The 25,971-nt window shown below is 41.2% G+C and overlaps 1 protein-coding gene across 2 annotated transcripts; it reads right to left on the bottom strand.

Annotated features, from left to right (window-relative positions):
* Positions 1-896: 896 nt before the first annotated feature.
* Positions 897-25,525, bottom strand: usp38 (ubiquitin specific peptidase 38). 2 transcript variants are annotated; one of them, XM_086009125.1, is made up of 11 exons: positions 25,111-25,525; positions 21,496-22,221; positions 20,240-20,375; positions 17,815-17,944; positions 15,963-16,064; positions 12,312-12,470; positions 11,280-11,473; positions 10,482-10,575; positions 9,572-9,678; positions 5,347-6,718; positions 897-2,218 (listed from the first exon to the last, which is right to left on the bottom strand). In XM_086009125.1, exons 2-11 carry the CDS (start codon positions 22,178-22,180, stop codon positions 2,051-2,053), a joined length of 3,147 nt encoding a protein of 1,048 aa, XP_085865251.1. In that variant the 5' UTR covers positions 22,181-22,221; positions 25,111-25,525; the 3' UTR covers positions 897-2,050. The 2 variants fall into 2 exon arrangements, with proteins under 2 accessions (XP_085865251.1, XP_085865258.1); XM_086009132.1 differs by lacking the exons at positions 17,815-17,944; positions 21,496-22,221; positions 25,111-25,525 and having other exon boundaries at positions 20,240-20,306.
* Between the last annotated feature and the right edge of the window lie 446 nt (positions 25,526-25,971).

Genomic DNA, 25,971 nt, shown 5'->3' with positions numbered 1-25,971 from the left:
AAACTGAATAGGCAAATGCACCCCCCCCCCCACCCACCTACCTTATTTTTGTCCATGATTTAATATGGTATTGGCCTCTTAAATTGTGTCATGCTACATGAAGGGTCAAATACCAGCTTCACTCACTGAACACATGACCTAATTTATTTTTGATACAATTACTGTATTTCAACAATTAGTTATTTTGTCTTTGCCAAGCATCCGAGAGAAGGGCAATATTATTCAATTTAAATACAAACATCTCGTAGCATTGGTTGGAAGTGCGTTTGATTGTCAGCTTCCTTTTGAATTTAACAAAGTATTTAATTTATTTTTTGGTCTGAGTCATTTTCTGGAAAGTATTTCTCAGCCTGGCTGGTTCTAAAATGGAGACTCAGGCTCTGGAGAATGATGGTCATATAAGCTTTTATGGCTGATAAGGAAAAGAACTGCCACAGAATAATATAGTTCAGCACAGCAGTCACAATTATTAGTTATCACTAAGTTTAATAATGACTGTAAAACCTCTGTGCATCATTGCTGCTGTTCACTTATTAATTTAGTGTTAGATTTTAACTACTAAACAAATTTTATTTAACACTAAGTCACAATCTAGCATCACATTAATTTGGTGCTCTTTTGAAATCAGGGAAGATCACACGAGGACATGTGCTAAAAGCAGTACACAGCAACAAAGTCTCATTTGTAAGATAAAGATTTTACAAGAGCTAGGGAAAAGGAAAGCAAACCGAGAAAGTTTAAAAAAATGTCAAAAAAGAAAATCCATAAAATACAATTAGTTTTGTTACATCGGTGTTTGATATTAAATAATGAAGGAAAAACTTGCAAAAAACACTACTCAGTCACACTTTATTGCTAGTCTCTGAATGAAGTTGGCAAAAAAATCATAACTAAAATGGTGTTTAAAGTGTTTTTTTTAATTTCATACCCTAAAGCATAGCAGTGCATTTCTAAAATAAAAAACAATAATTTAGTGAAAATTTGTTATTGAGTAACAGCCAACATTTTCCAGTAAGTTGATTTTTGCTAATCACGTGGGCTGCTATGTCCTATACATTTAAATATTTATAAATATTCAGTTTTTCAGAAATTGCTTAGCACTATAGTCAGCACAATGGTAGAACAATTCTCAACACATTCATAAGTTTGACAATGTTTGGAATTATTCAGTAGTTAAATCACTGCATCAGCCATGAATAAACACAGAGGAAAACACTTTAGTTAGTTTTCTATATTTAGTATACATGTGCAATAAACCTCAGATCTCTTCAAGTGATGGCAGGGTTTCTTAGAAACTTCAAAACGTAAACAAGATTTAAGATGTTAAGCTGCATCTATGACAAACATACAAGTAATTCTCCTCCCTCTCCCAAGGATGTGCTTTTTTTTTTTTTTAAAAAAAGTTTGAAAATATAACTTTCAAATTCTGTTCTTGCATCCTAAATGTACCTAGTCTATACAGATCTCAAGGCACACACGCACACACAAAAGAGCAAAATTAATTTATCAAATCTGTGACAAATACTGCTCCCTGAAATTGCAAGATGCTGTTTACACATTCAAAAATAAAAATATCGAAGAAATGCAATACTAGAAATGTGGCAATTTAAAAATTACCATCTCCATATTTTGATCACTTACAGGTTTGAAAAGTTCACTTGAAATGTATTTACAGCCTTTATACAAATACACATTACAATGCTGAATGTCTTCTTTACAAAATTAATCCAAACATGCAAATATGGTTATGGTCAAATTCAGGTGCAAGGTTAAGAAACCTACAAACATTAAAAATTATTGCATTCATGAATGTTTGTCCCATTTTTTCCCCCTACTTTAAGAATTAACAAGGAAATAGAGCTAGTACAAGTCAATTTTTTCTGAAAATGGCAAATAGGCCGGGAAAACAAACAGAACAGTTCGAAGCATCTTGAGACTTCATTAATAGATTCTGGCCCATAGAGTGACTTGATGCACAAATGATATAATTTCCCCATTTATCAGCAGGAAGGAGGGGAGGGGGAAGAAAGTTGGCTTTGTTGAAGGAGTCTCAGAAGACAAGCCGGCTAATAGTATTAAACCCACCACCTCCTCCTCCTCCACCACCACTTGGGCCACAACTCCCTGGTGGGTCACTATCATCAAATCCGCGTGGGCGAAACGAACATGTAGTAGAGGATGCTTGCAACGCTCTGGTACGGGCGTTTAGCTCTTGTTCCTGTGGGAAGGAAAATAAAAAAATCAATTTCTATTTTATTTCAACAGTACTGTATATCATTTAGAAGTGTTGAAGTCTTTAATTACAGAGCTCAACTTTTGTGTTAACTAGTGCTCCAATAGTGATCAGAGGGGCAATTTGCACCATGGAGTGGTAGGACACATTCAAACTTTCAATGCCTCACAATGTGAGGTCCCGACCTTTTATTACGTCCTTATATTCAGAATAATAAGATTTCACAAAGCATAGGCTATAACTATGCTCATAATAGAGAGACAATAAGGTCTTCAGGGCCCACTGCTTGATAATAATTGGTTGGAAATTTCACTTCTGCCCAGTGTATAGGATCACTTACTGAAATCTGCTTAGTGAAGTTGAAGGAATACACCTATACTGTCAAAAGTGGCTTACAATCACCCAGAGTGCCTAGTGCCAATTCACCTATATTTAAAAAAAAAGAGATTGTGTAGCAGGTCAGCGCAGTTGGAATTTGCATTGGGCATTTAAAAAAGTTTGGAGCACCAGTATTTTAGAGGGGGCAAGGAAATAAGTGAAGAAGATATGGAGAAAGTGGTGTAAAATGAAGAAGTAATTGAAAGCAGCTGAAAGATTACTAGCGTGCACAATCCACATGAAGAACCACGGGACATGAAGATGAAAACACAACCTAAACAATAAACAGAGTCAAATGATAAAACACAAATAAGAATGGCAGTTTAGGGTGGGAGGATAAAATGAATGTTTACAATGTACAGTGTGTAGTGGTGTCCAAAGCTCATAACACAATGGTCTGGATTTTGCTGTAATAATAACGGTGAGGCTATTAGCGCTATTACGGGGTAAATTTAATTGCAACTTCGGGCATCCGCACATGCGCAGTTAAACGCAGAAATCCAGAAGTTGCTGTCAGAGATACCCTGCTCCTCCACAGGGTGCACTGTGGCAGTCCTCGCCGATAGACTCGGCACTGAAATCACTGGAATGGCGTGAACTTGGGGTACTTACCCACTAGTTCTGCACTAAAAACAGCTGAAAAAGTTAGGGCTGGTACATTTAGGAGTGAGTGAGTTTTTAACCCTGTAATAAAGTAATAATTACTGCTGAACAACCTCTCTGGCCCCGAAAAGTTAATTTTACAAGTGCAGAGTCTCATTTCCTTGAAAGAAAATTATTGCTGCAATTTAAAAAAAAATTAGAATGCTTTAAAAAAACTTTTTCTGTCCATCTTTTATCTCCCTCTCTTAATCCCATCTGTCATTCCCAATTATTATTTCGCTTCCTGTACATGATTTAAATGTAACTTATATTTCCTGTTTTTTTACTTCCTGGTTTGGACTCTGTTTCAGTGAGGTACTGCAATCTGATTGGTTGAAGAGCCTCACTGTTGCTTTTCCTGTTCACAGACACCACAGCTCCCTTGTAGAGGGTGCCGCACTGAAACAGACGCTGGATTAGTGGGAATGTCCGCTGACAAGCCCGTGAAAAGTCTGTGGGCAGCTGTATACGAGGTGAACGCCGAAAGTTGTTCCCTCACTGCTGACAGCAAAATCCAGGCCAATTTTGCTTGTTTCCAGGGCTACTGATTTACGGTGACTGAACAAGTCAAGCTCCCTTTTTATTACATCTGATTTTGGAACTTCTATTCATGTTTTGGCATTTGAGTTCTGTGATTGTATCCATTTTTACATGAAAACCTGAAGTCAAGGTTCATGGTTGTTTCAAGAGCTCATGGATTGAAAATTGTGAAATACGTTCTCTCATTTTTTGAGGGTATGTTAACAATTTTTTATGTCATCTTGCCTGACCGTGCACCTTTTATGGCTGAAGTGTCAGATAGGTAAGCCCATTCTCATTCTTCAACAATGCCACTCGAGCTGACCATTTGGGAGGTCCACAAGAGATCCGTGCCGATTTCCTTTTCCCTCTCTGTAAGAAGGTACCTAGCCTCGATTCACTGTCTACCTGCATCACCAGGTCTCAAATGAAGAACTCAGTAGAGGAAAGAGGAAAAAGAAACAAAACCTCATCTTACCATTCCACGGCATAGTCTGTTAACAGTTCAACATGTTGCGCAACCTGTCCTCAGTATAACAACCCCTGCTAGTTTTCTCCCCTCCCTTTCAAAGTTCCTCGCTGGGTATAGTTCCATCAATTCCAGTCACCCTCCAGTACTTTGCCCAAGTAGCGTTTATTCATACGTGAGCCTTGGGAGTAAGTCATAGAAATTTACGGCACAGAATGAGGCCATTTGGCCCATCGTCTCTATGCCGGCCAAAAAAGAGCTAGCCAGTCTAATACCACTTTCCAGCTCTTGGTCCATAGCCCTGTAGGTTACGACACTTCAAGTGTTGGCGGGCTTTGATTGTGGAGAACGTCACAATCTTGTTCTCATCTAGTGTCCACACAAAAGTGGTAGCTGGGTTATAGTCAGGATCATGACGATTTCTCCCCTCTCTAACCCACCTGTACCATTCCTACTTTCACTACAGGCGAGATCAACACAGACCAGGGATCAAGCTTGGGACCTTCCTCATCTGTATGGTTCAGTTACTCACTGGATAAACTTACCGAGTTACTGAGGAAGGGGGAGGGTGGGGTGGGAAGGAGGAGAAGCAAACAGTTGTATAATAGAATTCCACTGTACTTCATGGGTTCACATTAGAACTTTGAAATGTACAGATATAAAAAAAGCACGATAACATAGCATGAAAATATACCTGTAAAGGGCTGAACTGCACATCTCTGTAACTGGGCTCTAATGGGATGAGAACGTTTGTTCTGGTAGTTGTAGGGGTTCTATGTGAAATGAATTTGGGCTGTTAAAGCCCACCTCCCAATGGCAGCAGGCCTACAGCACAAACATGCTTTTAATTTGGCTCACTCACTCTCAGACCAAATGGTGGCTGGTATATTGGTCTGCTAGAAGGGGGGGGGGGGGGGGGAAAAAGGGGAAGGTACTCCTCTGATGATATTTTCAGAGTAGAGGGAGTTTTATGCTGCATCTAGTTGTGCTACACTTGACCGAGGAGTGCTTGCTGCCAACACTGGGTGCATAAAATTTGTTAGTATTCCTTTTTCATTGCTGAAATCCCTCAACTTGAAGAGTACGGAAATTCACCAACAAATACCTGTAGGTAAAGCTTGTTGTCTTTAGTGATTGCATCCATGAGTTCCTTCTGCAGTGGCGGCTCTCCGTTTACCCACAGTCCATTTATTGCACTTGGGTATACTCCGCAATTGGCATCCTGTTTCCTGTAAAACAAGACATATGCCGTGTCCTTAGGAAACCTGCTGGTGATGTTCTGAACAGAGTGAAAGGATGTGAAAGTCACTCTGCTGTCATTGAACAGAAACCACTCCTTTGATGCCTCTTTGCAGTTTGGATCATGCCAAACAACCGAAGTATTTGAATCATCATTATCTGTTGCACAACCCTGAGCGGAGGACAAACCTGCAAGGTCAGTCTTATAGCATAACTGACCTACAGATCCTGAACTGGTGTTTCTGGCATAGCAGTAATAGTGCCCACTCTCAGATGACATCCCAGAATGCACCACGATAGAAGAGAGGAGGTAAGATACCGGCTGTGGATTACTCGAGTCTACTGAACCAGAGGGCTTCAATTTTTTAGGCAGGTTTTCAGGCGAGTCAGACAGCAACGACTGGCTGATCGCTCGTGTTTTCGATGGTGTCTTTTCAACTGGCAACTGTAAAACGAGAGGAAGTGCCACATCATCCAGGATTTTCCGTCTTATGTGACTCTTTGAATCATATGAAAATCTCAGGAGAGTGAGAATGAGGTATTCAGGTTCGTCTACTACCTGCATAACCTTCTGTGCATTTTGCAATGAGGCACATTTTTCACAGTAATACTTGTTCTCTCCATTGAGAATCTCAGGGGCCAAAAAATAGTTTATTAGATTAGGGACAGACTTAGTTTTGTCATTCCGCTCAATGGATTTATTGCTGTGAACTGTGACCAGTTTATCAGACGGCATTGGCAGGCTACAGGAATCTACAGAATTAATGGGTTGCAATGGAAACTTTTTAAGCATTTCATCCCCCGGCTCTGATCCGTGCTCAATTTTTTCCACCTGAAGGCCGTGAATTACAGGAGGCTCGGTACGAAGAGCATCAGAAACTACCCCAGTACAACACGGAGGCATTGTGCTTTCATAATCTGCTGGGAAAAGCAACTGAGTGGATCCAGCTTCTACAACGTCTTCAAGGCATGGTGGAAAGGCTAGTGAAAGATCAGTGAAAGCCTCCTGTTTCTGAGAGGTGCTCTTACAGTTTAGACAGCGTATTGTGGTTTGCAATTTGCCTCCAAACATTTTCTCTATTAGCGTTTTCCCTTCATCAACTCTTGGCAAATTTGATTCAGTGAGAGATGGTGTTTCCTCGGGATGCTCTCGAGAGCTGCAGTCATTTGCAGAACTGCTACTGCTTTGGGGGGAATTCTCATGAAGAATTCTGTAAGTTTTTTCTTCTTCATGTAACCTGGAGGGGGAAGAATAGGAAACAAAGGGAGATTTACTGGGCACAAAATTGAAGTTAAAAAACACAAGATAATTTTCCCCTAAACTTGATTCTTATTTAAGTCTATAAATCCTCTGTATTTATGATCCTCCGAAGTCTATATACACACACTCATTGAAAATGCACCACTTTGTTTTTAAACTGCACGAGTTTCTCCCACAATGTAATTACTGTTAGTTTTCCCCGTCTACATTTTAAAATAATGTATATCTATAGGGACATAGTCCTCCCAGTACCCAGATGGAAGGCTTGGATGAGATAGTGTTAGAAAGGTGGTGGGGGCAAGAATAAAAACCTTACCCAAGGGCCACACATTAAAGAACTAGAGGACCTTGAAAGGTCAAAAGGGAACATTGCCCAGAAGAAAACCTGACACCTGCTATTCTCCATAAATATAGCGATCAACTGTGATATTTTGTTGTGTGTGTAAACTTAAGAACAATCTTCATCTTCCTGAACTGGGCAGATTTATAATGACAGGTTGGTAAAATAAATTTCCTTTTTTAACTTTGTAACCAGAGCAAAATATTCCCAGATTTTTTCAAATGCTTCCTAGGGCCATTCAACAGTCTTCCATTCTTCAGTGGGCAAAATAAAAATTGCTCGCCAGTGTCATCAGGTTGTTTGCTTTATAGTGGTTAATTAAGAGTACAGAGTAATGCACGATGTTCTGATGGATTTGGAGTGTCACATGTTCCTGGGGTAATCAGCAATGGAGAGTGCCAGAACTCTTCAGATCAATTTTTGGTAAACCCTGAATATCCACCCAGCAAGACTTGGCTTCAAACAAGGCCCATTAGGATACTAATGTGGGTCCCAAGAAGATACATCATCAGCGCTTACCTGAACTCCAAGTCCTGCCTTGTGAAGACATGAAGGGACCCAATGTATTGTGTGTTCACTTAGAGTATGAATTTTTTCTCCTCTCAAAGAACCCTTCGCACCTTCTCAGAAGATTGCCTGAGTTTTTAATAAGAGATGTCACCCACAATAACTTGCTCATCATGTGCAGGATGATGTCTCACGTGCTTCACAATGAGGAAAAGGATATGGTGGACACAGAGCATGGGGAAAGGGGAGAGGCTAGGATGGGGAAATCAAAGGTATGGTTTGAGACAAGGGCCTGGCGTTTCCGCTAGATTGCCCTGGTTTTTTCAGCGCAATTCGCCCAAACCAGCACAAAATGTAGAGGAACGCCAAGCGCACATTACGTCCAACGCAAATCGAGTTTCCGCGATCTTATGCGTTGGTTTAAAAAACATCGCACTGGAAGCTGGCCCCACCCACAAAACTGGCCACATCCCCAGATTACATTTGGCGATATGCAAATTAGTTTGAGCAGCAGCTTGAGCAAATGATTCACTTCGCAGAGCTAGTGCAATTTTGAGCGTAATTTGCCAGGATCTCCGATTGCGCCCAAACTGGAAACTCTCGGTCAAGGTTTTTGAAAGCAGGGAGGGAAGTGGTAAGGTGAGAGAAATAGGCAGAGAGTTCCACGGATCAGAATGAGCTGCCACCAAGTCTAGTGTTAGAGGAGTGGAGAGTGCATGTGGGTGGCCAAGGGAGGGAGGTCACTAAAGTATGGAAGGGCAAGGCAATGGACAGATTTAAAAAGGATAAGAATTTTGAAATCAACATGCTGGGTCAACGGGAGCAACTGAAGCTTACAGAAGCCGGGTGACTGTGTGAGAGAGGACCTGGACTGCAGTGTTAATGTTTTGGATGAGTTGAAGCCTTTGAAGGATTGGTCTCATCTGTGATTAGCCAGCCTTTTTTTAATCATTTAGAAGCCAGACCCATCTGTCCTCCATTTTACTCAAGGGTATTTTCTGTACACAGGAACTGCAGAACCAGTGGGCCAATTTCACCCTGGGAAATGGCCGGATTTGTAAATATTTTTCTTAAAACCGGATTGTGAATAAGACTTTCAGTGCCTCAACACCCTCACATTCCCATTTTAGGATTATGCCATATGGGAGCATTAGGATGGCTAATCTTAGATTGCACATTTCCTTTCTCGAATTGTTGGTAGAACAGCAGAGTAGATTTTATGATGGAGTGTCGAAGCACTGTCACATGCAAGGTGGCCAGCCTAGTAGGAGTAGGGGCGGAGACACACACACGCACACACACACCCCAACAGCTCCATCTCCCCCTAACATTCAATGGCACCAATATCGCCTAGTCCCCCACCTTCCATATCCAGGGGTAGAAGGCAGTCACCATTGACTAGAAGCTTAACTGGACCATCTAAATCAACACCATCACTACAGAAGTAGGGCAGTGGCTGGGTACCCGGTAACAATGGCCAACCTCCTGTCCTCTCAATGCCTCTCCATCAATTACAAGGCTCAAGTCAAGACAGTGTGATGGAATACTTCTCACTCACCTGAATGGGTTCAACTGCAACAACACTCAAGAAGCTTATCACCATCCAGGATAGAGCAGTCTGTTTGACTGATGCCCTGCCAATAGACAAAATATATATCCCCTCCACCACTGGTGCACTGTCTGCAGGATGAACTGCAGCAACTCACTTTGCTGAAACAGTACCTCCCAACCCCGTGGCCTCTACCATCAAGAAGGACAAGGGCAGCAAGGTCATACAAACACCATCACCTCCAAGTTGCACTGGAAAAGTGGACATTATGAAGCATTAGGATAGTGCAAGGGGTGTTGCCCTGTTTACACTGCACTGTACTTGCTCCATAGACAACAGTGCAGCATGCCTATAATAGGCACAACACATAAAAAGAACTGAAGTGACAATGTTTAGTTACAGATCGATGACTACTAGATAAGAACAATGTTTACCTATCCAAAAGGAACCTGAGGTATTCAGAACAGTCTTGTTGGGATCCAGGAGTGAACCATGGTGGTCTTGATTCTTCAAAGAAGCTCTGTGGTGCATATGCTGCTCTCTGTTGGTAGAGTAACAGAAATGTTTGCAACCTGCACTTCCACATTTAAAATTGCATTGTATGGTTCCACATCAACTGAAATAAGTAGAAAACTGAACAGCCAGAAACATTGCTACTTTTGTGGCATTTCTGTTCCTTTCAATGTGACAGACTACAAGCAAATTTGCAAATAAGTTTTAAAAATGTGTTGGATTTGAGCTCTTAACTATAAACTCAACCTTGATGAATTTCAAAATATCAATCCTCTAACATCTGGCCTGCTAAAGTGTCAAGCACTCTTCTGCAAATGCCAATCTTTAAATATTTCTGTGCACAGTGCAGAATTTACAAAGATGGACATCAAATACAGTACCTTCAGCTCTTAATTTAACATATGACAACTGAGGTTGAATCAAGCATTTGATTTGTGGAAGAATGAATTAAGGATAACAGAACTGCTTCACATTTAATAGCTAGGTTAGCACATTGAATAATCATTCTGTTTTCCAAGGTTAAGAACACAGACATTGGAAATGGGTGATCAAGCTGCAGATGTGACAATTTCTATTATTGTTTAAAAAAAAATTAGTCACTTTTCCCTCTTCTGCACATCTCCAAGTTCAGCATTAATGGCAAAAACATTGCTAATGTCATGAAAACATTAAAAACTTTTTCCCAACATACCCAGCCAAAAATGAAGAACTCGCACCACAAAGGTTTCTAAGTTAGCAGTCCGAAGATAATAATCCAGTACGCAAACCCAATGTTTACCCATCCCACTGAATTAAAGCATTTACTGAAAGAGTAATTAATAAAATAAGTACCTGAGTGTGAGCCAAAAAGGCAAACAGAAGTTGCAGCTTTCTCATCAAAGAACAGGATCCATTTAGATTCAGTGATAAAACAGACCGTCTGAAACTGAAGGAATTTTGAGAACATTTAAGAAAACAACACTAATTTTTTTGAAACTCCCCCCCCCCCCCCCCACATCACAAAAAAGTAAAATTTGATAAACTGTGGCTAACTATTAGTTTTACAGAATTGTTAAAGTTTCTCAAAAACAAATCGAAAAAAAGCTCACCAGTTCTACTGAACATTTGTCGATACCATATGCTTGCAGTTATACTGCAGCTACCAGTCTCAGACCAGCATCTGAGAAGTGGGATTCATGGTGGACAGCTTGGAGTTCTATCAGCAACTGCAGGGCAGATTGAGTTCGGCAATGATGGAGCGCTGCACATACAGCTACTTTTTATAGTTAGAAAAAGTGTGCAAGGTGGGAGCGTCCACTTTCTTCTAATATTACAATGCATAGAAAAGTCACTTTTGAAAATGTCCAGGAGGTCCAATAGCTCTCCTGAGCATTTTAAAAATGCATCCGATAAGAATCAATCTAGTGCGAGGTGATCTCTAGGAGGTGGGGTCCAACTGATTCCTACATTATATTGCCACGTTGATATTAATACACACCCATTGTTGCAAAAATGACAATATAACGGAGTCCTAAATCTCCACCTTCAGTCCACATAAGTGCTAACAAGTTACAATTAAGTTAAACTTAGTACAGTTGAGTATTAAAGCCTTAATTTCTCTACAACACTGAAGCAGACTCCACCACTTACTCTGTAGCCATAAATAATGCTTGAATGACACTGTTCATATAGCATGTATTGCCCAGGTTTATTAACCCAGTTTTTCCCGTTTCAGATTTTCCAGAAAGCCTCGACAAACAAGATGCCAAAGAATTTGCGTGCGATGTCCAGGCACTTTGATTAAGAGTGAGCTTCATCTTTTCTTCAGAAGGTTTTGGCAAATCCTACAAACATCAATTTATATTTGGTTATCTATCAATTTATATATAGTCTCCTAATTTACTATAAAGGCACCAAAAACACACTGATTCTGGAAAAATGTTGAGTCCTGAGCAACAGAATAACATAATAAAAGAAATAAAAAAAACAAATGGCAACAGTAAAATATGAATGAAAATGAGAAAGTAAAAAAGTCAAGCCAAGCGAATGTTTGAAAAGCGATGGCAAGCTCGTAAAGTGTCAGCAAGTCACTTTGTGGGAGATCAGCAGTACTGACTGCAGAAGCAACTTACACAGAGAATTCTTGTGCAATATGGAGTATTATGATTTTTCTGCATAGCTAGTTGGTGAATGATTATTGTATCAGTACTATAATCAGCAACAATGTGGGTAGATTTTGTGGTCTCAACAAAGTTCAGTCCAAGGAACCAATGCAAAGCCAGCCCGAAGTGCACGGAGCTGATTACAAACAATTTCTCATCGCTCCCTGTGCAGTTCTGGCCATCTGTAGGAAGCTAGCATAATGGGGCAGAGGAACCAAAAAAATCTTGCTTTTTGTCTAGTTTAAAAGGATACAATTCTCGGACCGTAGTGATCTGCCAATTTGCATCTCCAGGAATTATGCAACATACTTCAGGTGGTCAGGCTCAGCACAAAAAGTTATAATGAGTAAATACTGGAATAATTGCCATTAATTTCCATTACTTTCTATAAAGCTGCAAGTTGATTTGGTTGTAATGTACATTTTGTTACTCCTTTTATAAACTGTGCCAAATACAGAAGAAATTAAACTCTCAGAGACTGAAATCAGACATACCCTGTAATTAGCTCTCAGTTTCCTACCTTAATGACCTCAAGAATAGGTTCATAGAGATCAGGGAACCCAGAATACTGATACATCATACAATGCACCAACTCAGTCAACTGCATGAGGAAAATTTTGCTGGTAGGCGATGCTTCATCTTTAAGGAACTGAACTAGCTTTATAATGTGAGGAACAATCTGTGGAGAGATTAGTTCATGGAGTTACATGTACAAAATGTCATGTATACATCTTCAGAATAACATTTCTCATGTTTGTCCTGACAATTCACCAATCAGATTATGCAAAGCTCTTTTCTCCCAATTTAATTTTGTTATGCCAATCACATACAGATTACTGTTGGCATGATGGTTGCTCACCCACCCCACTATATATTCCTAAAAATAAAATTGATCACAGAAAATAACAAATCTATAAAACTTGGCTCCAACAACTCTTTGTCCTGCTCCCTAGTCAGGACAATGGAGCCCACAAGGCTGTATACCCTGGATTCTGATACAACCCGCTACCTCCTCTGAAGGCCTTCTGACACGGACCCCCAGTTTCAATCCTCACTACTGTAATATGCAGACTGGAAAGGCACGCCGCCAAAACTCCCAAAGAACTGTCCGAAATACAGGCAGGATTACAATTTCCTGGGGTTACCGTGACTTCTCCACTGCTGCTCAGAATCTCTAAGTAAACTTTCTTGTTCTCTGTCCCGTTTGTCCATTTGTTGTCTTATTGGTTCATCATAACACCGAGTGACTATTTGTGCAAACTCGGTCGTCTGATTATCATGTACCAATCCCCGCAGTCCCGCTGCTAACCTTGGCCTTCCCCTTCTCTCAGCTCCTGGACTTCGCTGCTCCAGGTCGGGCCCCATTGCTAGTACCTAGGCCCAGACTTTGCTACTCTCAACCGGGCCTGTCTTCACCTGCAATAAACCTCATTTTAACCGCAGGGAGGAAATTAAATGGCGAATCATGGATAGCATGATTCTTAGGTGTTGAAGCAGCAAACAAAGAGCTTACTGTGCTGAGGTCATACATGTAATGAATATAAATGTTCTCGTTTCCAACAGTTATTTCACAGACATATTATTTTTTAGGGCGAATCAATAGTCTTGCAAAGGAACACCACCCCACTCCAAGAATATCAGGATGCATTCAACTCAGAGTGGAACTGTTTGCAAGAATGCAATTTCATTAACTGAGGATGGACTGTAAATATGAGGTAATTCATAAACTGTAAATATGGAATAATTTATTCATGGTTATTCAACTCACTGCCTGTTTGTGTAATGCTGGCACAGAACAGTTGCTGTGCTTACCTACAATATAGTCATTGCACTCAAAAACTGCCAATTTTAAACATGTTAAGTGCTTTGAGACATTTTAAAGTAAGAAAGCAAGTATATATACTTATTATTTAAAATAGGAGGATGTTTAGAGAAGCAAGGAAATAGAACTTTAAAAAGTTAAAAATTAGATCATCCTGTAAATTCTGACAAAGGATTACAACCAAAATATTAACCTGTCTTTTTCTCTTTACAAATGCTGATGGACCTGCTCTGTATTTCTATTATCTGTTTTTGTTTCATAATTTTGTACAGTGTCTTTTTGAAGAGTACAGTGAAAAGGAACAGTGGAAAAGTGTCAAGGATGAGTAAAGGCCATTCAGCCCATGCAAGCTTATCGGTCTAATATCCATCACTCCAACCACATTTTGGGGGTTCTCCAATGTCATTGTTTCTATGATTTGGCTTGACAGATTATTCCAAACATTTATCACGGAATAAAGTCCTTCTTAAAACCGTTTTAAAATTTGCTTCACACTAATTTTAGTTTTTGTCTCTTTTGGTCCTACTTTCCTGATTACACTGAAGTAATATTCTTGATTTACTGTACCTGTACCATTTAATATTTCATGTAGCTCAATGAAGTTCCCCCTTAACCACCTTTCTTCTAGACTGTAGAACCCGACCATCTCTAATCTTTCCTCAAACTCATCTCCTTCACATTTGGAGTCAATCTCGTTATTCTTCACTGCACAGTCCTTAAATGTCTGTCAATGCATCCCAAATGTCTCCCATGTTAAATCGGCTTTTTTTTGTAGTGTTGTCCGAAAACACAGCGTCACTTCCCACATGTACGTTGACGACACCCAGCTCTACCTCACCACCACTTCTCTCGACCCTTCCACGGTCTCCAAATTGTCAATCTGCTTGTCCAACATCCCGTTCCGGATGAGCAGAAATTTTCTCCAATTAAATATTGGGAAGACCGGAGCCATTGTTTTCAGTCCCCGCCAAAAATTCCATTTCCTAGCCACTGACTCCATCCCTCTCCCTAACATCTGTCTGAGGCGGAACCACACTGTTTGCAACCTTAGGGTCATGATTAACCCCAAAATGAGCTTCCGACCACATATCCGCAGCATAACTAAGACCAGCTATTTCCACCTCCGTAACATTGCCCATCTCCGCCCTTGCCTCAGCTCATCTGCTGCTGAAACCCTCATCACTTGACTATTCCAACGCACTCCTGGCTGGCCTCCCACATTCTACCCTACGTAAACTTGAGGTGATCCAAAACTCGGCTGCCCGTGTCCTAGCTTGCACTAAGTCCCGTTCACCCATCACCCCTGTGCTCGCTGACCTACATTGGCTTCCGGTTAAACAATGCCTTGATTTCTAAAATTCTCATCCTGGTTTTAAAATCCCTCATGGCCTCGCCCCTCCGTCTCCGTAATCTCCCCCACCCGCCAAAAGACATCTGCGTTCCTCTAATTCTGCCCTCTTGAGCATCCCTGATTATAAAATCGCTCAACCATTGGTGGCCATGCCTTCTGTTGCTTGGGCCCTAAGCTCTCGAATGCCCTGCCTAAACCTCTCCGCCTGTCTTTCCTCCTTTAAGACACTTCTTAAAACCTACCACTCTGACCAAGCTTTTGGTCACCTGCCCTAATTTCTCCTTATGTGGCTCGGTGTCAAATTTTTTGTCTTATAATACTCCTTGGGACGTTTTACTACATTAAAGGCGCTATATAAATAAAGTTGTTCTTGCAACCAGAACTTAACACAATGCTCAAAATGTGGTCCAAGAGTTCACTGTACAGTCTTAACATAACCTCTGGAGACCTATACTCTACTACTCTTGCTATATATCCCAGCATTAAAAAAAAAAAAAAAATTGCTTCAGTGCATTATCTAGATAATGAAACCATTCTGTCTCTAATTCACTGTATACTTCCCCGCCCCACCAATGTGCAATACATTTATCAATGTCAATTTTAATTTGCAATTAGTCTGCCCAATTGCTTAATGATCTAAATCATTCTACAAATCTTTTGTTGTGCCTTCTCTCACCTGCTCCTAATTTACTGTTCCCAGTTTGAGAATCTTACATTTGGTTTTGATATTCACATCCAGATCATTAATGAAACAACATAAAAATAACAAGAATGGTTAAAGCTCAGTGAAAACAGGTAATATTTGGAAACTACTATTAATTTTGGCAAATTTCATTTAAAAAAAGTTATATCTCTTACCTACTGCTTAAATCACATAAATAATCTTACACATATTTTCTGAAGTCTTAAGTAAAAATAGAATCTCATGGAAAGCAAAGGTATCAACTACAAAAGAAAAACAGTTTTGCTTTGTAAACAGTGCAAATATAACAACTTACTAAATGAAAGGCTTCTGGAGAATGCTGAAAGCTGAGCAGCATGTGGGAAAGAACCGCTAAAGCACCAGGCCGCACAATAGGATACCAAAGGCGATGAAATACCTAACAGAAAATAAAGTCACCAATAAGCAGCCATGAAATAATGACTTTCCCACCAATTTCTTTACCCTCTGCCACATTCCTGAAGAGCTCGACCCTTTGTTGGGATATGGATCCACAGGGTGCCAGTCATCCTCCGGTACCTCACCCAAGTCATTACTCATGTGTGAGTTTTCACAATGAGTATTCAAACCAAGGGGAGCATCACAGCTGAGCCAGATGCAGCCCTCACCTAATCTCACACTTGTACTTTCAGCAGACGACACTGATGGCAATCAAGAGCAAAGACCCTGGCCGATCTTCCTCTCTGTGATCCAGCGACACGGAGGCCTCTGCTACTGCCTGGCTGAGATTAGCGACCTCAGTATAGACCGAAGAGTGAACTTCCGTACCAGAGAGTGGCCAGTGCACATGGGGTTTTATCCCCCCCCCCCCCAATGTCAGCCAATGCCATTTATCAATATCAAATTTAATTTGCAATTGCAATCCCATAACTGATGTAGTTATTTTGTTGCATCCTCTGTCTTTGCTTCAGGAGATGCTATTCTACAATAGTAATTAGAAAGAAAAACAAATCAAAATTTCAAAAATAGGTAGTCATCTCTGGCAACTCTCACCAGTTCCCTTAATAGCATTTGTTAAGATCCAAGAGAAAGTCTAACGCCTAGCCCTTGACCTGAAGCACTTTGGGGCAGTGAGGGGAAAAGTAAGATCATCTGTAAATTTTGGTTAAACCCAATTAAATCCTTAAGTTATTGTGATTGCAAATATACATTTTTAAACACACAAGACTTCTGCAAATACAGTTACCAGCTCAGTGAATTGCAAGTGAAACAGTGTCTCAGGAACACAGCCATGACAAGACTACTTATCGCATTTATATTATCAGCAGCTGTAGGCACACTGGGTGAACAGCACATGAACAATAAATTCTGACCCTGGAGCAAACAAGCAAATGCAAGGCTAAAAAGGATACAAGATAAAGTGTTCTTTCAGGGCATGGATATTGCAGCCGACATACTCCTGCCGCTGATATCAAGCATACTTGCTGGTGGCGTGGGTTCACAACTGTGTGAAGTGACGCTGAGGTTATAGAATGGTTTAACTCTCACTGAGCACCATGGGTAAACTCTGCCTCCATTGATATGAATTGTCCCAGGTTGCAGTAGATTAGAAAAAAAGCAGTACAAAGTACTTCAATTGCAAGGTAGCAATGTGCATCATTCTGCTTTACTGAAATCTTAACAACACTATATTGCACCATATGAAAATTTGTTCAGGTTATTTTTCAGACGTCTTGTATTATCTTAAATGTTGATACTATTAATATAGTGTAATGGTTTGTTTCGATTTAATTTCCTACTCTGCATATAATTAATGCGACAAGAAATTCCAACTACAAGTGTTCCAATGCTGACATTTCAACGAGGCAGTTCCCTCTGAAATGATGCGAGCAAACTTCATAATTTGCATCAGAATGTGATACAGGAGTGAGAGTATGTGCGTGAGTGAGAGAGATGTCATTTATTATTAAGCATACTGCTCTGTATATACATCTGTCTGCAGTTTCTTCGAAAGAAGCTGAAGGTCCAATTAACAGGTGTATGTGGCTCTTCACAAAATGCTCATACCAAATTCCTCTCTCTACTATTTCAAATGAAATGCTAAACCCGTTTAACACTTCTGCACCAGCATTTTCCACCCTCTTGTTCCCTTCAGGGAATAGTTGTACTTGGTTTATCCCCCAACTTACCTGTTCGATTTTAAGTAAAGTGACATCTATGAGGATAGTGAACTTCTGGACAGAAGCCAATCCTTTGAGCAGCGCAATCACCCACGTCTCGACATGCTGAGCTAATGGCCAGGACAGCCAATCAATCATCCTTCAGGAGACAAAAATATAGAACCAGAAACATTTAATCTTTCTCCATGGTTTCTAGATTTAGGTGTTTAAAATCACTTGAATGTGCAGTATAGAAGGGAGTAAGTATTTATTTAATTGTGCCAATTTAACACTGTATATTGTATGGGTTTAAGTAAGCCTTCCACAATTTCTTTCCAAAACAAAAGCTTCCTATAGTGCTTTTTACTCTCCTGCTTATAAATTATCCAGAAGGCCAATTTCCATTTGCTTAATAATTTCTTCACCTTTAAATTGACACAACTAGTAGATTGCCTGTCTGCAGCACTCATAAGTGATATGGCTCAGTTCACAAAGTACAAAAACCTTCCTCAATCTCTTTGCAGCTTTTTTCTTCAGTTTATGCTTATGTCTGTACCAATGCTTTGTCTGACTTTTTTTGGTGCGCGGCCCCTTTAAGTGGCTGCGCGGCCCATTCAAATTTTTGCGCATGTGTGGTTTCTCCCATATAAAATCCGATGAGCAGCCTGCGTGGGACCTCCAGACCGCTGCACAGCTTAGCGGGAACATTAGTCTGTACCTCCTCCCGTCGTGCCAACAACTGGGTTCCCCCCACTAAAATTATTTGCGTTCATAAAAATAGGGGTGATTAGTGGTGAGAAAATGGAATGCTTTTTACATCAGTGTCAAGCATTCAGGAATCAGATACAGAAGTTAGAGAGTAAATATCCTTCTATTCTGCCCCAAGAATGTGCCTTCACTGCAACCTCAGAAAAGCACGCATTACTGAACAGCATTTCCAGTTTCCTACACCAGCAATCCTGTGGTCCAGCCAAGTGGGGTGAGGGGAAGGGGAGACTTTCAAATTCAGCATTAATTGGCACTAACTTGGTAGACAGTGTCCATCTTTCCCCCAACTCCATGCTTGAATCTCTCCAATCAGGTTTTCACCCCTGCCACAGCACTGACCAGTCACAGTCTGTGACTGCAGTGCATTTCCCTCCTTGTCCTGCCTGGACCTCTCCACTTTTGCCTTTCACATGTTCAATCACACTGCCCTCCTCAAACACATCTCCGTTGTTCAGCTCAGTGCGAATGAGTTCGCTTTGTTCCACTCTTGTCAAATTGTAGCCAGCGCATCTCCAATGGCTTCTTTTCCCACCCGGTTATATCTGGAGTCCCCCAAGGATCTATCCTTGCTCGCCTCCTCTTCCTCATTTACATGCTGTCCCTTGGCAACATCATCCGCAGACACGGATCAACTTCTACACATATGCTGACAACATCCAGCTCTAGCTCTCCACCACCTCTCTCGACCCCTCCATTGCCTTGGCACTGTCAGATGCCTGGTCCGACATCCAGTCCTGACTGAGCATAATTTCCTCCAGGAAAATATTGGGAAAACCGAAGCCATGTCTTCAGCCCCTGCCACAAATTCCAGCTCCTCGCCACCAATTCAATCCCCCTCCACTAACTTGAACCATGATGTTCATAATCTCAGCATCCTATTCAACCCTAAGCGGAGCTGCTGATCCTATATCTTCTCCATCGCAAATACCATCTCCTTCCACCATCATAACATCGCCCCCCTCCACCCCGGCCTCATTCCTGCTGCTGCTGCAACTCTCATCCAAACCTTTGTCACCTCCAGACTCGGCTATTCCATGCTCTGCTGGCCGGTCTCCCGTCCTCCACGCCCTGTAAACTTCAGCTCATCCAAATCTCTGCTGCTTGTATCCTATCTCGCATCAAGTCCCGCTCACTCATCACTCCTGTACACTGGCTCCGGATTGTCCAATGTCACCAATTTAAATTTCTCATACCCGTGCTTAAATCCCTTCATGGGCTCGCCTCTTCCGATTTCCATAACCACCCCCATCCCTTCAACCCCTCAAGAATTCTCCGTTCCTCTGACTCTGTCCACTTGTGCATCCTCCCGCCATTCACCCATGAGTGGTGGCTGTGCCCCATGCTCTTTAATTCCCTCCATAAGCTTCTCTGTCACGCCACCTCCCTTTCCTCCTTTAAATCCACATCTTTGATCAAGCTTTTGGTCATCCTTACCCCACCATTCATACACATGGGCAAAAACCACCATCTCATAATAGACTCAAACTTATCCACCAACATTGTGCTACCCCTCAATTTTTAATCATCAAGCTGATTAGTTTTAAATAGTACCTGCAAAAACAGGCAGCCACATCTGTCCACATAATGAGTGTGACTATAATTCAACAAGTAATTCATTAGCTCAGAAGTGCTTTGGGACATTCTGAGGATGTGACAGCTGCTACATAATTGCAAGTTCTTTCTTTACCTGCAGAGAGCACAAGTCATGCTGGCATCTTTGACGTTCTGATCTGTGATCAGGCTCCGAATGAGAACTGTAATCATTTGTAATGGGATGTGCTGAACGAGACTTGCTAGGGCAATAGATGGTTCAAATATGGATTCTGTAAAGCAAGCAGATACAGGGTTTCTTGGGGGATTTGGTGAAACAGTTCAATGTAGAACTTGCACAGCAACTTGATCCCAAGCATGAACAGCAACCTGAAAGCATTTAATAACTGACACACATCAGAGTTGGATAGTTGATCACCAATATATGAAAGAGAATTGAAAATTAGACTCAATAGTTTGATAACAAAATGTAATCAATAGATAAATTAATACTAAAACAATCACGGTCACTCATTCTTAAAGGGGAAGGAACATACAAGTAACAGGCACTTCCAACATATATGACCTTTATTGTTATTCATTTGTTTGGATAGTTCCATTTATTTGAGCCCGGTAGAAGGGGTAGCTGCAGGGTACTCCCTCAGGTGGTTTGATCGGCACCTCAACAAGCCAACTCCTGGACAGAGAGCTTTGGAGGTGCTGGCGGGGGAAGGGAGAGTCAAAATTTTGCCTCTCACTTTAGAGTAGGCAAAAAAAAACACACAAATCTGGACTCAAACAGTAGAGTAGAAGCAGATGGAGGTTAGTAGACCATTTACCTGCTCCCTGCCCCAAGTCAGAGAATAGTTTGTAGAGGGAAGGCAAAAGAAAAACTTTTTTAAAAAAAGGAGAAAAATATAATAAAATAAACAGTAGCTACTGACATGAAGATTTTCAAGTTAAAAAAAAAGCAAGACAATTGCTGGATGTGGAACTGAGCTCTACAGACCAATGAGGTCCCAGGTTTGATCCCCAGAGAGTAGAGTTAGCTGCTCTCAGCCCAGGTAAGAGCAGCGGTGCTCTAACTGGCTTCACTGCCCCTGGGTTGGGGGCATGAGATGAAGAGAAAATGAGCCCAAATTGTGTGATTCCCTGCTAGAACACCAGTGTGGATGTCAGGTGGCAACAAGATCAGACTTGATTTTGGTGCTACAAATAGTTGATTAGCTTGCTGACAAAGATCGATTGTTTGTGAGGTATCGGAGTACAGTAAATATCTTCAGGAGAGGAGAACGGAAAATGGGGCAATGGGAGAATCTCCTTTTAAAAACACTTAAAAGCAATTGATGAAATACATCTACAAATACAACTATTTTTCTTTTTAAAAAACTCATTCTTTGATGTGTTCATTACCTGTAGCAGAGATTATTACGAATACCTCTTGTAGAGAAGGCAGAAGTGCACCAGGCTCAGCTTTCCAAATGCTTTGCAGCAAATTGCTTACTTTGTTCACCTGAGAAATAAATCCACGAATCTCTTCCTCTTGTGTTGCATTGCACTGGAACTGACTTATAGTCCTTACTAGCTGTTGGCAAAACAGCACCGCTGATTTACCCCTTGGGATGCAGTGTACAAAGTCAGACAACAACTCACTCAACCTAGCACACAGCAAAGGCTCTGGTCTCTCACAAACTAATCGCAAAACCTCAGTGTGCATGAAGCCGAAGATTTCAAGCACAGAAGGGCAGCTCATTATAAGTTTTAGTCCCATGTGGATATAGTCAATGATGGCAATATCTTTCTTATCTAATGATCCATAACCTTGTTGCAGAAGGTTTAGGATAAAACCCTTGTTAAAGAACTCTTCAAATTCACAACGATGGTATCTGGCATAGGCATCAAGTACCTGATGACCCACTTGTTTCTGGAAACTGTCTTCCCCAATTAAAATTAACCGTGTAGTTAGATCAAACATTGCCTTGCATTGCTCCCGGTCAACTGAGTTCTCAGCTGCATCTACCACTTTCTTCACAATCCCCTTCTTCACGGGTAGGGGGTGCGCAGAAGTGATGAGGGCTTCCAGTATCTTATCCATCATGGATTACTATACCACAGTGTCACACCGGAGGTAGTCAAATCCTGAGAGAAAGTGAAAAATCAAAGTCAAAAAACAAATACTGTAATACTTTCCCAATTAAACTTTTACAAAAAAAGTTTCTTTAAAAATCAAAGCAAATGCAGAAGAATTACAGAAATCTTTCCCCCCACCCACCCACCCCTCCCCCTTGCTCATGTCATCTGGTGCTGCTGCTCTTCTGCTAAGCTGGTTTCCTATAAAAGAGTCAGAAGACCACCTGAAATAAAGTCGATCACACCCAAGCCATATAAAAGGCAGATATCCTCCTCCACTAGTATACGAAATGTACATAGTGCCCAAGGAGCTGATTACATGCCACCATGAGATTCGTACGTGGCAGTATTCCTTGACTGAACTTTGGAAACATCAATTTAGAAAGGTTTAAGTAACTCACCAGTAAATACCATGCAAATTATCTTCTTCAGCACAATGAAACACACTGCAAAAAAAGTTTCAAAAATTTGTGCAGATTTGCCCTCTAAAATGGATAGGCATCCTCTTAAAATGGCTTGGCTTAGCTGAGCTCAGGAATTCATTGTAAAGATCAGAAGTGAAACCATGTTTGTAATACAGGTTGACTATCCCTTATCCGAAAACCTTGGGACCAGCTGTGTTTCGGTTTTCGGAAATTTTTGGATTTCAGAAAGGTATTATTTCAGACTGGGAAACTCTGAACATTAAATTAATTTGGTAATTAGTATTTGTATTTAATATAAATTTTAAAAGTTCGGGCTACCTCTTGCGACTATTCCGTGTCTCATTCCCCTTCCTGCTTCTCTGTGCTGCCGCACACAGTCTATTTACAGCTCCCCCTGCTCCGTATCTGAATTCCTTGACTTAGCGGGGGTCTGGAGCTCGACTGCCGCCGCCAGTTGTGGGAAAGCCGGATATCGGCTGACTCCGACGCTAAGCTGGCCCGCAAATCAGGTCAGAAAAGCATCGGCCGCGTCGGGTCATGTTTGGCGCCACTCGGGTTATGTCGTGCGCACGACTTACGCTCCACGAAAAAACTGTTTTCAGTTTTCAGAAGTGCGGATAAAGGATAGTCTACCTGTAGTGTGTTTGTTTACTACCATACCCAGTGTCGTCACAAACCAAGAAAAGTAAGTAAATGTGCAAATTCCAGTTGCCTCACACTGTTAATTTTACTCTCTTTGGTATGATCCATGTTATTTGCTTTGCTCCTAATGCTTTCAAGCACTTGCATTTGAGTATGGTTTCCCCCTGAATCGTAATACACACCATCAGGGTGTGTCTTTAACACCAAGTGTTCAAAAGCTTTGCCCACTTTTAGTATTCAGTAACAACCCTTAAGTAACTGCATCAACATTTTATACACTCAATCAAAATGTCCTAAAACTTCAAAACACTAAAGTCAAGAATTTAAAGTCATCAATACACACATCATGAAATATTTAAAAAAATCTTCGATTCTGCCAAATTGAATACTGTAATCCAGACTACGGGGGGGGGGGGGGAAAGGGGGGGAAGAGGGGGAGAAATCAACAAAAAGCCCAGGAGTGGAACACAAGGAGGCCCTGGTGTGATGTACAGGATGGAGTAGAGCATAGCTTCCTTAAAATCAATTTTGAGGTTTATGGATTCTCAGGTGTTTCTATACTAATGGAGTTACATGTAACCACTCTGCCATTTTATTCCTAGAAGTATATGATAATCTACTCACCTCAGAATTAACATGTAAAGCAAGAATAATTATGCCCAGTTAAGAAGGAAGGAATTTTTTTTTCTTGAAACTAGAAAGGTTCCCTCTTATGATCACTATCACAAGTGCTGCAAAGAGCACATGTGGAATTTAGATAAGGACAGAATTGATCTTAACTGTAATGCTTCCCAAAGTTGAATTGCTTATCAACACTCCATCTAAGTTCATACATGAAAATGGTTGTTTTGGTGAAGTACCAAAAGGCAACGGCCTCTGGAACCGTAAGCCACTGTCTTCAAGAGGAGATGAGGAAAGTGTAGCAAAAATATATATTTAAAAACTGTTACGTTCCCCATTATAGTTACCACTGAATTTCTAGTTTCGGTCATTGACCACAAAGATATTATAGAAAACAGACAATAAGATTTTATTTTAATGTTGTCAAAGAATAACCAAGTTTTCAAAGAATAAAAATTCATATTCAACTACCAGTCAGCTGTTCAAAATGAACCAGGGTTAAAACTGATCTAAATTTAAAAACATAGGGTATTGCTGCTGGAAGCGAAATTCTGGTTAGTAAAAAGCAACATAACTGGCAATGTTTATACCAGTTAACCTGAACTGGTCCTCTTTGTACAAGGCAACAACTACAAGTTAGGCAAACAACATGGCTTGCGAGGCATAAAAAAGTTTCTAGTCACAGAATGGAGGATTGAAAAATATGTTGTTCAAAACATGGATTAAAATTCGATCTGACTTAACAGGAAGTTAAAGTCATCAGCATCCACTGCTTCTTTCAGACGGCAAAGTTTCCCCCGCTGCATTCTTCAACAAATCAGATTGATTTAATAAAGAGCAAAAAGGTTAGAACAAAACCAAGTAAATTTTCTCCTCCAACTCTCAGCGATCGGAGCTGGTCTCGGAATACTGCCTCAACACCATGACACTGCAGTTTTGTCACACGACCAATATTTTAAAAGAAAATAAAACACTAAAAAAAAACATTTCCAAAAAAAATTGGAGCCGATTGTAATACGAAAAATGGTGAGATATAAACGACCATTAAACAAAAAACCCGAGCCTGACAGAAAGCAAATAAGAGCAGTGATGATGCTGCAGATGGTGTGTGGAGGGAGGCTTTAGGCCAGAACAATCGCGGCTCGAGTCAGCGCCGTCAATGCGAGCGCCGCCTCACCCTTCCAAAAAGGAACCCAGTGTCAACACTTACCCAAAGGAACCATGGCGGCCGCCGCCCCGGGCCAGCCCTCGCTCTCCGCCTGCAACACAGTGCTCCAAGCGCTGCCTCCTCCTTATATTCTCGCTCCGTCCCCAGCAACAGTCCGCTCACATTAGCTCCCCTTCCCTTCCCCCTCGCCCGGCAACTGGCTGAGGAACGTCAGCGCGACACCACCACACAAGACCTCCCCGCAACCGCTTCATCTTTTAGTCGGTCGATGAAACCGCCGCTTGCCGTATTTGTGAACGAGAACCGGAGGTGAGGGAGAGAGAAGGGCAAGAAGACCCCCCACTGAATCTTATGTTTTCGGCGGTGTCATTTCTGAGGGAATGATTGATCCCGAGTTTCACGAATTTCCCTCCTGCCCCAGGCAAATATTCGGATACCTCAGGCAGAGTTCTGGCAATGTATTTCTGCTGAGAGTATCGTTAGCAAGGTGAACCGTATCCGTTCAGCACATATAATATAGTCACCACCAGACATTGTTTTAATCTTTCACGTCTATGACGCTACAATCAAACTGCCAAGTGTCATTTATTTGGAGTCACTGCCAATGTCTAGTTCGAAATGCACTGTAACCTATTTTGATACTTTTCACTGAAAAATAAACGCAGCTTTCAATGTATGTGGTTGCAATCAGTGTCACTATTTGATCATAATGTTTGTAAGGGGAGAACTACTTTTTACAGCTCCTGTATACTGTAGTACCGGCAGTGACCACACCTGTATATAAACCCTGAGTAGGGATCTGTATAGTTAGTTTTAGAGTAACCCTCATTCAGTCTCCCAGACCGCCTGTTTGTTTTGCGGTCTGGAGGAGTCCGTAATTCATGTTTATGTTGAATGCGAGAG

This window comes from Somniosus microcephalus, chromosome 2, assembly GCF_052327205.1.
Source record: "Somniosus microcephalus isolate GS21.2 chromosome 2, FLI_Smic_1.0, whole genome shotgun sequence".
Taxonomy (NCBI): domain Eukaryota; kingdom Metazoa; phylum Chordata; class Chondrichthyes; order Squaliformes; family Somniosidae; genus Somniosus; species Somniosus microcephalus.
The sequence above is the reverse complement of the archived record's forward strand: the minus strand, read 5'-3'. Positions and strand labels throughout refer to the sequence as shown.